Source organism: Alternaria ventricosa (assembly GCF_023758065.1).
Source record: "Alternaria ventricosa strain BMP 2768 chromosome Unknown scaffold_6, whole genome shotgun sequence".
Taxonomy (NCBI): Eukaryota; Fungi; Ascomycota; class Dothideomycetes; order Pleosporales; family Pleosporaceae; genus Alternaria; species Alternaria ventricosa.
Window position 1 is genome coordinate 619,326 of NW_026055686.1, and position 14,623 is coordinate 633,948.

The 14,623-nt window shown below is 53.9% G+C and overlaps 4 protein-coding genes across 4 annotated transcripts; 3 read left to right on the top strand and 1 right to left on the bottom strand.

The window, feature by feature from the left end:
• Positions 1–652: 652 nt before the first annotated feature.
• On the top strand, positions 653–1,651 carry J4E93_004289 (uncharacterized protein; the record flags this gene model as incomplete). Its single annotated transcript, XM_049342217.1, has 1 exon — positions 653–1,651. One exon carries the CDS (start codon positions 653–655, stop codon positions 1,649–1,651), a length of 999 nt encoding a protein of 332 aa, XP_049200369.1.
• A 2,423-nt stretch (positions 1,652–4,074) lies between these two features.
• On the top strand, positions 4,075–5,475 carry J4E93_004290 (uncharacterized protein; the record flags this gene model as incomplete). Its single annotated transcript, XM_049342218.1, has 3 exons — positions 4,075–4,667; positions 4,920–5,083; positions 5,132–5,475. The coding sequence occupies 3 exons, from the start codon at positions 4,075–4,077 to the stop codon at positions 5,473–5,475; spliced, it is 1,101 nt and encodes a 366-aa protein (XP_049200370.1).
• A 1,861-nt stretch (positions 5,476–7,336) lies between these two features.
• Positions 7,337–11,514, bottom strand: J4E93_004291 (uncharacterized protein; the record flags this gene model as incomplete). Its single annotated transcript, XM_049342219.1, has 3 exons — positions 7,337–10,840; positions 10,885–11,042; positions 11,094–11,514. 3 exons carry the CDS (start codon positions 11,512–11,514, stop codon positions 7,337–7,339), a joined length of 4,083 nt encoding a protein of 1,360 aa, XP_049200371.1.
• Positions 11,515–13,154: 1,640 nt separating this feature from the next.
• J4E93_004292 (uncharacterized protein) lies at positions 13,155–14,432 on the top strand (the record flags this gene model as incomplete). The annotated part of the gene is made up of 1 exon (XM_049342220.1): positions 13,155–14,432. The coding sequence occupies one exon, from the start codon at positions 13,155–13,157 to the stop codon at positions 14,430–14,432; it is 1,278 nt and encodes a 425-aa protein (XP_049200372.1).
• Between the last annotated feature and the right edge of the window lie 191 nt (positions 14,433–14,623).

A 14,623-nucleotide genomic window follows, 5' to 3' on the forward strand; every position in this document is an offset into this window, starting at 1 on the left:
AAGATCGTCACAAGGCGTGCCCCCCTTGCACTTCACGTCCGGCCAAGATCCGATGTTCACAGCCTCTCACCCCCTGCTCGCTTGCTGCAACGTGAGCAAAAAAGCAAACGCCGCTTCAATCAGCAATCCTCGTCGCGTTTATTGGCCACGCGCAACCCCTACAGCTAAGCGCAAACAGCTGTGCCTGGTATCGGCTACGTGCAGAGCAGCGCCTCGAGCAGGCTGCGGGAGTCACCGCCCCTTTGGTCGTCACCAAAGATGCCTGCCCATCCCTCACTGATGCACTTCACGCACCTTGCTTTGCCTGCCGTCACTAGCACTCCTGACAACGCCGTCAGCTGGACCCCCACACTCCCCATTGCAAGGTCAAGTGTCCGGCGTTTGAAAATATTTAAGTACCTGTACTATCCTCGGGGTGTTACCAAACATCGATCAACCATTGACGTATTCGTTCCGTTCGTCGTTGCTGCGTTCCGCTTATTCTTTGTCAAAAGTCCCGCTTCTCTCTGCAAGCTTTTGTTAGTATAAAAGTCTACTAGACCTCCTCATCCGAACTCTTCTTATCATGTCACCGCACACCGACGCACCTTCTCCTGCAAATAGCTTCGTTCAAGATTCCGGCTTCCACCACCCTGTCCAATCCGTCTACACCATGAACCGATACACCGACTTCGACACCAGCTCAATGGAATCTACTGATGTTGGCATTCGGCGATCATTAGCTCCTGGCATCTACGTTCCCACTGTAGCGTTCTTCGAACCAACTTCAGAAAAAGTAGACGTTGAGACGACCGCCAGCCACGCAGTTCGTCTAGCCAAAGCTGGTGTTGCCGGTATCACTACTCAAGGGTCCAATGGCGAGGCTGTCCATCTCTCACACAAGGAACGCAACCTTATCACAGAAACCACCCGCAAAGCTCTTGATGACGCAGGCTTCGGTTACATGCCTGTAATCGTCGGATGTGGTGCTCAGTCGACCCGGGAATGCATCGAGCTCTGCGAAGAGGCAGCCTCCGCTGGCGGAGATTATGCTTTGGTGCTTCCACCAGCATACTACCAGGGCTTGTTCTCGAAGGATACCGTAAAGGAATTCTTCCAGGACGTAGCCACTGCTTCGCCCATCCCCATCCTCATCTACAACTACCCCGGTGCTGTTTCTGGAATGGATCTCAACTCAGATATCATCATTGAGTTGGCTCAACATCCCAACATCGTCGGTTGCAAGTTGACCTGTGGTAACACGGGAAAGCTAAACCGCATCGCAGCAGCTACCCGAGCAGTTACCGTCTCTGATCCTGGGTCCGGCTTCATGTGCATGGGCGGATCTGTCGACTTCACACTGCAAACTCTGATCGGAGGCGGCTCTGGTATCATCGGCGGCATGGCCAACATCGCACCCAAGACATGCGTCGAGCTTGTAAGGCTGTTCGAGGCTGGCAAGCTGTCGGAGGCCCGCAAGCTCCAGGCTATAGTAGCCCGAGGCGACTGGGCTGCCATTCAGGGTGGTATCATCGGCACCAAGGCAGGACTGATGGCTCACTTCGGATACGGAGGATATGCTCGCAAGCCACTCCCCAGGCCTGGCAAGGACGAAGTTCGCAGGTGGCGAGATGCATTTGACGAGCTCGTCAAGACTGAGAACTCTCTTTGAGCTGCGCACGCAAACACGAAGTCTTCCTCTTTCCATCGAAAGATGCCGCGACCATTGCTTCCGGGCATTATTTCGCATTGCTCTTGGCGTTGAGCGTATTTTCGCATATTTCTAGCGGCGTTCTTCCAATTCGGTCGTCTCTTTCTTCATAGTCAGTATGGTGGGCGTTATCTGTCGTTACGAGGCTGCAAAAAGCAATTTGTACCCCTGCCAACGTCGTTACCAGCGGTGGCTGTGTAGCGCTTCGAGCCTTCTAGTGGCTAGTTTTCAATTTCTGTAAGCGTACGTTTAGCTTCGCATAGCAGTCAGTGGGTGGATATCTGATTCAAATTGTATTTCCAGTCTGTTCGGACCTGTCAGTATTGTAGCAATGTCCAATTCAAACCCTTCACAAATCGCCCTTCGTGGTAATCGCATGACAATGCCGTGCTTGTCCGTACTGCTATCCTGGCTTGCGCACACTTCCGAAACTTCTCTGCTCACCCAATAGCAACGCAGTACGTTGTTACGAGCGCTCGGTCTTGATGTTTATCATGATTGGATCAGCCTGTTTGTATGGCCCTCAAGCCACTGACCAGTGTAACACATCGAACGGCTGGTCTAACCCCCCACGTAAGAGGGCGCACAAACATTCCGGTACATCTTCTCAGCCACATCCGAACAGCCGGGGAGTGTCTCAGATTTATGCACTTTCCTGCGCAATAGAAATGCATCCCGCCATTGTGGTTCGCCCGATTCCTGCGACTTCAGTAAGTATCAGTGCCGACTTCCGCCGTGGAACAACGCTTCACTGGACGGAGACCGTGAAGTTTCATGGGCTTGTGAATCGAGAACGCTGAAGTGCGTAAATGGCCAGTCGCGGGAAGGCTCGCACGCAAGCCCTCTCTGACAATGCTTCAGCCCTACATCGCCAGCAAGATACTCGATGGCGGGAGCAGCCACTTGTGGAAGAAAGAATGTCGAGAACTTGCAGTAAACCGTGTAAGCCAATCGGTGCCTTTACATCTTACCCTATCCGCGCGGCGTTTGTGTTGCTTCTGCCTGCAAGTAGCGAATACATGCGCAGATAACGGTGTCGCTGTGCTCCGTCTCAGTCCGCCACTGAATCGAGCAGCTGACAGCATTATCGCTACGCGGAGATCATGATAGGAAGCTTGCTGAAACTTCTACGTCTGACAGCATCGTCCGGTGAGTAAGCCTTGATAATCAGTAGTCTCGCGTAGTCACCGCTACTTTGCCTTCATCCCACGCTCAAGCGCCTACTGTTCCAGCATAATGGTAGGGCAACATGGCATGTCCCGTCTTACACACTTGAGACGGGACCATATCTTGTGTAACATCCCACGGCTGTGAATGCATGCAGATACTGGTACTTTACACAGCTTAGGCATCTGGGGCGATGCGCGCGTGTAGTGAGGCGAGCCAGGGCTGACGCAGAATAGCATAGAGATTGGGGTAGGTGCGCCGTGGCGCTTGCATGGTGGAGTCGTCGTGTGCGACAGCAATATGAAAGCTGAAAGAAAAGACACGCGGGCCAGGTGATAACAAGAACATGCCAGGGAGCGGAGCGGAGGAAGGACCTGTAGGTGAGTGTTTCCGTACCTTTCCTGGTTAGGAATGGTCCGAGCAGGTCAGCACCAGACGCGGCAGCGACGTTCAGCAGTCATAACCCTTGCATGACGTCTCTTCATGAAGAGAATATGAGCTTGTGTTCCAAGTGAGGCCAAGAGTGTAGAAGTTCGCTTGAAAAGGTGACGAACAGCCTGTCCGCATGTTGCTGCTACCATCGCGAAGACCCAATGGACTTACCTTCCATAAGCCGCGATATCAGGTGTTGGGGAGTTGGACGCTCTTTCACGGTAATTCTTGGGCGACCTTTCTCCATAGTGTGGGTCATCTCAAGTTCCTTCCTTCCAATAAGAGTGGAGTCACCATATTCGCTGCGCACGCAAGCGCGCTTCTACACCTCTACTCTTGGACACATTTTTGCGTGGCTCTATCATAACCACAAACATCAATTGCATCCTTGTCATAGCAATCCGAGGCCACTATACAAGCATCCATTATCCGGCGGAAGTCCTCTCGGTAACACGAGCTGCTTCCCGTCGCATGGACTATTACCAATGCTCAACAGAAGATCTTTTCACAGAAGCACAGCGCCGCGGTTTCCCAAGGCTTTGGAGCTCTCGGGACCGGCTCAGCGAGGCATTGATGCAAGATGACGAGGCAAAAGGATCGGATGCGACAACAGTTTCTACCACGGACCGCGGCGCTTTCATACCGCGGACTGCCAGTCTGGAACACACAGCGGAATTGGACAAAACCAATTTAGCTAGTCAATTGATCAACGAGAGCGCGTCTACCAAATGTGTAGTGCGACAGGACGGCAGAGCTGACTATGCCCAGAGATTATTTACTGGACGATGAACACGTTCTTTCCCGCACTGCAGCTCTTCTTCGAGTCGGGCTCGTCGTGTACCATCGACTGTGGGAGGTTCCCGGACGCAATAGTTGGGCTGGATCCCGCGCTCCGATTCAGACTGACGGATTGTGCACACGAAGAAGGAGGTCGCGTGGTTAACAGCATACTGCCTCGACGTTTTGTACATTCTGGCACCGGTCTCGTCATACAACAAGCGGTAATCGCCCATCGCACGAGTATTGCAATCAGTAATTTTTCATATCCACAGAAAGCCCAGCTATGGCGACCAGGCATTGTTGTCCAACCCAAGATTACAAAAGAGCTGCACACAGTCGTTGGGCTCAGGCTGAGGGGAATGGACAAAACAGCGTACATATGGGCGAAGACTGCGGTGTCTTCCGGAAGTAGGGTGTGGGGAAACATGGGGTCATCAGGCCTGCGCGACGATGTGCCTGTCCCCATACTTCCTTCTGTAGAGGAAGGGGATCCGGGCGCTCAAACAGTTGTGGTTATTAAGGACAGCCTGATCGCGCGCAATCGCCTGGGCAATAGGGATATGGGAACCTTCGAGGCCATTACACCAGAAGATTCCGAGTAATTGTACCGGAGTTTTACGTTGCGACACAGCTGGCGGTGCGACGCGACAGTATCCAAATAGGTGTTTGGTAGTGACGTAGCTTGGCAAGTAGCCATCTATCTTCCAAAGTCCGTCCAGGTGCATGTGAAGATATCCACTCGGGAAGATCCGGCCAAGCTCCAGTAATGTGTGTCTCGAGCTGGGTCGTGGACAAAAGATGGCCGTATGCTGACAAAAGTCGACGCTGTATATCCTAAGCCCGATCGGAGTGGGACTACGAGTAATCTCGGGCGAGTGTACAAAACAGAAGGACCCGAAGCGGATGTAAGGATCTCGAAGTGGGGTATTGAGTCGATCCTAGGCGCTGGCGCAGCTATAAAGACACTAATTCCCACGTCAGTGCTGTTCAGCAACGCGCATCGCATCTACAACAGTCAGTACATCTTGCAAGTTCCTGTTGATTGTTGCTGACAGCATACAGAACTCTTCAATACCATCGAACTATACACCACCATGTCTGGCGCAAACGCTATCGTCCTATACCCTCGCAAGGAGGGCTCCACCTTCGACAAGGAGTACTACCTCAAGACACACATGCCGCTCGCCATGAAACATTGGAAAGATCACGGTCTCAAGTCCTACGCCGTCAGCGAGCTCAACGCCGACGGCCCCTACGCCATCAGCACCGTCATGGAGTTTGACAGCCCAGAGAGTGTCGGAAAGGCCCTGCAGAGCGCGGGAACCAAGGAGGTCATGGACGATGTAAAGAACTTCAGCAGTGAGGCACCGATCCTCGTTCACGGCAATGTCGTCGGACGGAGTTAAGCTTGATACCAAATGGAAGAAAGGTTGGCCGAGGATCGTGAGCAATGGATACTATGACGAGCCTCATGCAAGGTGTGGTGTGGAGACGGGGTGGGAAGAGGTTAGCGGCGTGAAAGCTGCATGGAGGGGTAGCTGCCTCGTTTGGGATGCCCCGCACTTCGTTCTTCCGAGGCATCCTACATTAGGAATCCCGCATCCTCCTCAATCGAAGACTTAAGACAGTAGACTCATCATCTCAAATCTAGCAGACGTCTATACGTGTTTACGAATGCGCATTGTCGTAGGTTTTGTTAGGTAGTGATATCCGCAAAGCAATTTCTGACCTCATATTACGGGCTGTAATCGTGCCGCCTAGGTATGTATCCTGATCGCTTCAACCTCGTCAACACGGGCTTTGACTTTAAAAGACACCCCCCTTCGCTTCAGCACGTATTCTTATGACATATCTTCATCGCATGCCAATCACGAGCAATGACTGACCCATATGCGTCGTGTCCTGTCGACCGGACGAGTCGAGAGATCAGGCTGCTCAAACTCCATCTCAACAACGACGAAGGCATCATCGAATGCGACATGCAAACCTACAATCACCATGACCGCCCGTCCTACGCAGCTGTGTCGTACACATGGGGGCCGGAAATTGTACACACCAACATTGTAATCAACGGAGCCCAGGTTCCAGTCCGTGAGAATCTGTGGGACTTCCTACAACAACAGCGACTTCATGGCAACTACGGTCACTTCTGGATCGATGCTCTCTGTATACAACAATCAGAAGTTCAGGAGCGCAACCATCAAGTGCGAATGATGGACTCCATATACAGACAGGCTCGAGCAGTTTTGGTCTGGCTCGGCAAAGAGCGGGACGGTAGTGATATAGCCATGCAGGTGTTGGCGGAGGGAAAATGGGACTTTGAACGTGTTTCATCAATCCCTTTTGATGTACTGTCCTGGAAGCGCGTGACTCCGGAAGAAGCATGCAGCATCTTGACACTATTCCAGCGACGGTATTGGTCACGTATGTGGATCATCCAGGAAGTCATGCTTGCCCATCACCTGGAAATTCTCTGTGGCACCAAGATCCTCAGCGAATACAGACTTACGCGATTCACAAAAGAGCCTGAAGCGATGTCTACCCGCAAAGACATGGTCTCTAGTCCTGCCTGGACTATTGCTACAATGAGATCCGCAGTCACAATGCCGCACAGAGGGATCGGGTTACAGCGCCTACTTCGAACGTATGCTCATCACGAATGTGAGGATGTCCGCGATAAGGTTTATGCCCTTGCTGGAATTTGGATACACAAATCAGCTCTGGATATCGACTACCGCAAATCGGCAAAAGACATCCTCCTCGACGTCTTCTATCTGGAATGTACCCGAATGAGCTGGGAAGGGAATTGGAATCGACGTTCACTCCTTATGATAGGGGTCCTCCTAGAGAAGGCTCTTAATGTTTCGTTTCCTAAGCCTGAGGTACAGTTCCATCTCGATTGTAGTCGTGATATAGCAAGCGAAAACCTTGTTATCAATGGTGAAAAGAGGTCTTGGGCAGAATTTTGTGAAGCTGTCAAATTAGCACGAGGAAACGCTTCATGTTCCCATGGTTCACAGCACAGCAAGTGTCCAAGCAACTGAACACAGTCTCAATCATCATAAACTCCATTAATACCTCCATGCCATACCGTGCGAGCCTGCAATCCAATCCAAAGCTCCCATACTCAATGCTTAGTATTATGTACGAGAAGATGCAGACGTGAAATATATACAGTGAACATCGGCATCTCGTCTCATACTCTTCAATCCAATTGTAATCGATCCCAAATGACCTCAACACTCTCTAAACGAATAGCCCATCTATCTAACGGCGGTACTGGCCCTGATGCTGTTGCTGCGCGTACTTCGCTGCCTGTTGCGCTTGGTCGAAGCTTGCACCGTAAGCCTGTGTGGGCGGAGCCTGCTGCTGCTGCTGCGCCATGTTGCCGTAGCCTTGCGGTGACGGCTGTGGGAAATACTGGCTCTGCGGTGTCTGCGCTGGCGAGACCCAACCTCCAGGGATGTTCATCTGTGGGGTTGGCGCCTGCTGGGGGAAGTACTGCTGCTGCTGTTGCTGATACATGGGGTGCATTTGGCTCGGTGTGGAGTACGCCATGCCGACGATGCCTGATGGTGTACCAGGCCCAGTAGGCATGCCCATAACACTCGGAGTACCCATCATGCTTGGCGCGCCCATTACACTCGGAGCACCCATGCCGGTTGGCGTGCCTATACCCATAACACTAGGAGTACCCATCATGCTCGGTGCATAGTTGCTCTGAGCCATCGCATATTGTTGCTGCATCTGCTGTTGCATCATCATCTGCTGGCGTTGCTGGACCTCCATCATTTGGCGCTGTTGGGTCTGCAAGGTGCGTCGGTCGATTTCAGCTTGCATAGTCGGTGTAAAACTCTGGCGATTGGCCTTGTGGGCCGCCTTCTCCTTCTCGCGATAATCGATGTAACCTGTAAGACCTGTCGGAGGCTCCTTTTGCACTTTCTTAGTGTTCTGCGAAAGGTCCAGAAGAGGAGTGTTTGTCATGCGAGCCACCTGTTCCTGCTCGCGAGCAGATAAAGTAGTAGGTTGTTGATTAAGCAGTGTCTCAGCACCACGGCTGAGAGGGCGGCTGGGTGGACGGGCAGGACCTGGAGAACCCTGAGGCGACCGCTGAATATGACTCCAATCTCCAGAGTGCGTACGAGTCCAATCTCCAGAATGCGTGCGACCGAAAGGAGGGGGGGTGTGCGACTTGCTCCTGCCATGTCCATACATTATAGGCTGCTGCTGATGCGCCGCACGATGCATCACCCAGTCTTCAGGATCCAACCTTGTCCTGTCCGGCTGCTGTGGTGACGCTGCAGCAGGCTGCCATGCGACTTGTCGTGAATCCGAGATCTGCGGAGAGTTCGAACCACTGCGCGCATGCATGGGTTGGTTGGGTGAACCTGCACCGGAGATGTAAGAAAGTCGGTGCTGTTCGTTCGGGGTCGTCGCAAGGTTCTCCTTGGATCGCGAGGCGCTATTATCGTGCAGCATCTGTGTCATGGTTCCACTAGTGCCCGGCCGCTTGCCGTCAAAGTCCAGGGCATATGTAGGGCCAAAGTCAATGCTAGGAACAGCTGCAGGCGCCTGTGCTGGGTCCAGAACAGATTTGTAGCCATGTGGATCTTCATCCGAGGGAAGCTTTACGTTTGGATCTCCAATCATGGTCAGAACGCCGCTTCTTGGTCGATCAGTGCGTCGTTCAGGTAATCTTCGTGGAGGAGGCGCAGGTTCCTCTTCAGCGATGCTGGCATAGTCTGGCGTGGAAGTCGATATGGCATCATCGTCGTAGCAACTACTTGATCCGCTTGGCTGACGATGCAGAGTAGGCTGTGTGATGTTGAAAGCATCGAGAGCTTCAGGGTCGATTACGTCCTCTCGTAAACTGTCGAGTCTTGAGCTAGTGGTCGAAAGGGTGTCATCCTCTTGCGAGGCTAGGGGAGACCGACCTGGTACTGGTTTACGTGGTATGCCGCCGCTTTCGGGGTGCGGGCGATAAGGGAGCTCGTGACTGGGGGGCTGTGGCGGCAACTCACTATGTTCTGGGACCGATGGAGCTGTCGGCTGGTAGCCTGTGGGAGAGTCGACGAACTCGGAATGCTCGACATAAGGTGATGCGGGAATGGTAGACAGGCGGTTGCCAGAGTTTTGGTTCGTTGGAGGCGGCCTTGAGTTGACACCGAGATACATCGATTGCCCCTGATCGCCGTACGCGTTGTAGTCACCACTGCGTCTGCTCTGTATGGTGTCCTGATTTCTCCAAGCCCCGACTGCGCCAGCGGCAGCTACTCCCCCTGGGAAGGATCCATGTGAAGCATCAGCCATTTGCTGGAGCGTGGCAGAATCGACTGCAGGGTTTGGCTTTGCCATGGGCATGTTGGGACGAATGGGTGGCTTTTGATTCGCAGCGTGCTCCTGGGTCGGAGGAAGATCGACATAACCCTGCGGTGGAGCAGACAGGTCTGCAGGCGGCGGTGGAAGGTTCTGTGGCTCCTTGATGGGGCTCTCGTCGTAATCTGACGCAGAGGAATCATAAGGCTGAACCGCTCCATTTGACGAACCGTTGAGTATACGATGCTGGGGAGGCGTCGGCGGACGCTCATCTTCGTATGGCGTCTCCTCTCGCGTGAATCTAGATGGAGTGTTCTCGTTGCGTCCGTTGACTTGCTCTGACACAGATCGCTGATGGCGTGGGGTACCGAATGGGTTTGCTGCGGGAGCTGTTCCAACACGACGCGGCGCTTGCACTTCGAAGTCTGGGAATTTGCGTGTAGGGGAGGACGCGCGTGTGGACGGGCTGGAGCGAATGGAGCCTTGATCTTCGAATCGCAGGTTCCGAGGTGTGAAGCCTGCCCGGCTGACGGTATTCCTGCGGCTGGCGCGACTGTAGATGGATTCCGCGTCCTGGTTCGCAGTCACCATCCGTGTGGACGTGAGGTCCTTCAATTGCTTCCTCCAGTGGCGCTCAGACCACTTGTCGCTGCCTTCGGTGTTGATCAAGCCCACCACATCCCACATCTCCAAGTATCCGTAGCGCCGGTCAGAGGGCATAGCGAACATCAAACCGCGAGTGTCCAGGACGTCTGCGATCAGCTTCTTTGGGCGTCCGTATAGTGAAAATGTATCGAACACGGGAAAGAGGTACTGAAGCATGATCTCAAATCCTGAGATAGCGGGACGCGACTCCGGCATGACAAAGACGAATCCTTCTGTTGTACTCTCTGGCGTAGAGTGGATGGTGATCTTGCCCTCGATCTTCACCAACGTAGACTGGTCGATGAGCGGCTTCGACTGCGGATAGATGGCGTAGCATGAGTATGCGTCCTTGACCGTGGCGATGGCCTTGGTTTTCTTGGTGACCTTCTTGGTATCGTAGAACTTGATGTCGCCTTTGAGTATCGGCGGTCGCTCGTAAGCGTTGCCTTTCTTCTGCAGTTTCTGCATCTTGAGGTATTCCTTCTCATCCGGCGGAGAGACGACACACCAGCAGCGGCGCCACGGAGTGCCCGCGCCAAAGCGAACGCGAACCCAGTCCTCGTACTTTGCGCACTGTCGGTCCAATATCATGCGGATGTTGTTCAGCGTCTTGCCCTTGCCAGCAATCAACGCACCCGTGTACGCTTCCGACAGAGTGGTGTGTTCGAACATGGCGAGGCGGATACCGGCGGTCCATTGCGTAAGTGCGTGGTAGGAATCGAAGTGGAAGAGGTATTTGTTGCTCGCGGCCGTGGACACGCTGAGGATGTTGTCGAGCTTCTTTCCGTCTTTGAGAGTCATGGAGGGGATCTGCGGGGTCAGTGAGGTCATAGTGAGGGCGTGAGCGGACATACCATGTGGATCGCAGCGTCCGTCAGGTTGATGAACGTGGGCAACACCTCAGCGTCACCCCCAGCCTGGTCTAACGCGCTCGCATCCCAGAGGGAGAGGATGGTGCCCACGAGCTGGACGAAGTACTCCTGCCATCTCCGATCTGGCGCGGGACGGCCACCTGCATTGCCGTTAGTATCACAGACAGGCATGGCCTACAGGGCTGACGTACGGGTGTCGGTGTCGTGGAACTTGAGGAAGTAGCCCTCTTGGTACAGCTTGTTCGAATGGCTGTTCAGGAACGTGAAGATGCGCTGCAGCTCGGGCAGCGTGTCCTGGCTTACTTCCATGACTGGCGGCTGGTATGTCTGGATCATGGACATGGGACGGACCGAGGCTCGCGAGTCGCTGCGCTCGCGTTGGGTCGCGCGGGAGGGAGGGCGCTCGCTGTTATACGAGTCGAGAGCGGTGGCGGACTGTGCAAAGTTGGCTGAGCTGACGGGTTGCTTCGTCGAGGGTGAAGGCGGAGCGGGGGACGCGGGGCCCGGAGACGGTCCGGCGGACGGAGGGTTCTTTTGCAAGGTATTCTGGTTGGAACCACCCCATTGTGACATAAACGACAGAACTGTGAAGGGGCGAACCGGGCGCAACATTAGTGAATGTTCTTCCAACGACGGGCACTGCCGACAAGGGAGCGAGGGACGCGGTTTTGTAGCCGGCGCATTATTTACCTCTCTTTGGACGACCCATGGCAGCAACGAGTGGTGGTATTAGTACAAGTGGAAGGTCTCTCCTCTATGCGGTGCACAATGCAGGTGCTCTACGGGCGCGTTGTCGGTACGGACCAGGCGTGCAAGCCACGGGTACACCGGCTCGCGGAATGTTACGGCGCAGGGACTAGAGCTTCTTTGGAACGAGCGACGAGAGCACAGGATTAGAGATGCGTGTCGAGGTGGAGGAGGACAGCAATTATGGGAACTACAAGGAGCGAAAGAGCGGTAGGCGTAGTACGTATATCTGAGGTCCGTGGTGGACTTAGACTTGTGGAGGAATTTCTGGGCACGCGGCAGGGATTAGCGTGCCTATGACGCGAACCTGTGAAAGGGTTCTGGTCTTTGGAGATCGCCGCGCGCTGGACGATCCATCTACCGGCTGACAGATTCGTATTCCATTGCGACTTCTTCCATAGCCGCGCAGACGGCAGCGCGCTCCTTCATCGACATCAACGCATGGCCGCGTGTTCCATATCCACAATCCTCCCGGAGACCTCAATGGCCACTGCACGCTTATTCATTGGCTCTTGGTCGTATTCCCAGCGCATCTAGAGGCCCCGTACTAGACTAAATTGGCGGCCGCCCACCTGTCTTCGGTCACTCGGCACGGACTTCTCCTGTTCTGGGTAACGATGATGCTGTGGCAGTGCACCTTGGCCGTTTCTGCCAAATCCATGTGTTGGCAATAGCGGCCGGAACGCGGCCCACGGAATCTGGGGTACCCAGCTGTTTTTCCCTTAACAGAGGTTTGTCAGATGCGCTGACCGGGCATACAGATCTTACCTGCATGCCATCCTAGCCGAGCACTCCGAGTAACCGACGCGTCGCGTCGTATGTTGTACCACAATGCCATGTCAGACAACGGTGCCAAAGGTTGATGTTGGCATGCATCATCGATTGAGTGACGAACGTGATCGCCCATTGTGGCGCTGTGTAAATCAAGGCTGAGACTGTCTACTTTGGTATTATTCAATAATTCGTTTTCAGCCGGCAGTCCACATGGCAGATGAGGGGAAGCTGCCGGAATAGCTCATGAACACTTGTCAATACAGCTCCAGTGTTTATGAAGACCGTCCAGCCTTGCCAATGCGCTTGGCGAAGATGTCGTGATGGAGACGATATATGTTCACGTGATGTGACGCTTCTGGACTAGCGTTCTCACGGCGCGGTAGCGTGATGGCAGCTGACAACGCGGGCGCGACTGATCGCTTGCTCCACTCGGTGCCAGACGCGTCGAGCTGTAGCATGTCAACTTCAGTTTGACACTGCATTTCGGATAACAACCCAACTCGCCGACTTCTCCATCGTTCCGCTCCCACCGTACCCTCGCTTAATATCCCGTGTCACAGTCAGACAGTCAGTGCTGCCCGCACCGAGCACACACCAGCACATCACAGTCACCACTCCACCAACGCCAGACCTCCACCCTCCCACCTTCGCCCTCCACAATGGCACGTAAACGCAAAGTCGCAGACGAAAAACCCTCTCCCACTGGGTCAACGCCTCAAACCAATTCTACAATGGCACGTAAGCGCAAAGTCGCAGACGAGAAGCCCACGTCCAATGGGTCAACGCCTCAACCCAACGGTGCGAAGAAACGAAGAATTGATTGGTCGACGGTGGACAAAGATCTCAGCTTCAAGATTACCGCCGTCACTGTCAGGAAACACAAGAAGCCAAGCAAATCAGCAAAATCAAAGCAGGGCGCTGTAAATGGCGGGCACGTCAGCGAGTTTGACGCGCCTTTGGACGCGGAAACCACGCAGCCAAATCCATATCCCGAGACGCAACTACCTGAGCTACACGTCAAGATAAAGCCCGCGCTGTACTGGGAGGCTATGCGGCGCTATCGGAGGTTCACTGTGAACGGCGAGGAGTTTGAAGTAGGTCAGATGATCTTTGTGAAGAAGAGCGAAGAAGACAAGATCGCAGAAGGTCCCGGCTCGATTGAGCATTGGATCGCCAAAGTTCTCGAAGTTCGCGGCGGAGATCCCGAGCATGTCTTTCTCAGGGTGTACTGGGCATACCGGCCTGAGGACATACCAGGTGGACGACAAGCGCATCATGGCGACAGCGAGCTGATAGTCAGCAATCACATGGATATCATCGACGCTTTGTCAGTCAATTCATCCGCGGACGTGGTGTATTGGGACGACGACCCAGACAGCCTCGACCTCAAGAGAGATCAGCTATTTTTTCGCCAGAGCTACGACATTACAAAGCGCGCCAACAGCCAATTGAGCAAGCTGAAAACGTACTGCATCGACAAGAAGCCCTGCAATCCAGACGAGCTTATTCTACAATGCCCACAATGTTCAGAGTGGCTTCATGCGGACTGTCTCAAGGAGCGAGCGCTTCAAGACGCAGCACCGCAATTGAAGAAGCGGGGCCGACCTAGCCAAGTTCAAGCCTCCACCACCTTGGATGCAAGAATCAAGACGCAAGACAACAAGGCCCGCCTGACAATATTAGAGAGGCGCGACGGGAAGCCGAAACGCAAGTGGGACGTGGACATACTGTGTCTTGTATGCGGCGGGATGGTAGAAGAAGCAAGTGACAAAGCCTTCAAGGAGGTGCCTGAAACGTCAGGTTCTCAATTTGGCTCCGACATTTCTGAAGACGACAAAAACGGCATCATACCCACAGCATCTGTAGTTGCCAAAGCGCCCGTCCAAAATGACGATACGGACTCAGTCATTGGCGATGCAGAGTCAGACCAAGACGTCGAGGCCAAAGACCCACCAACAAGCGCTGCTGAGATCAAGGGTGAGACTGTCGAATCGCCCTCCTCCGACTAGCCCACTAAACTCCCTTACTAGTGCCAAGAAAGAGAGGCCGTCCTCCCGGATCCAAGAACAAAAGGAAGCGCACTCCTTGGGCTCCAACTAAGAAATCTACGCTGCCACATGCCAAATATCGCAAGACGGAAACGGGGAGAGAGGGTGTTTTCCCTCATGCTACATACGATATGGATGCAATTACGGTCGTG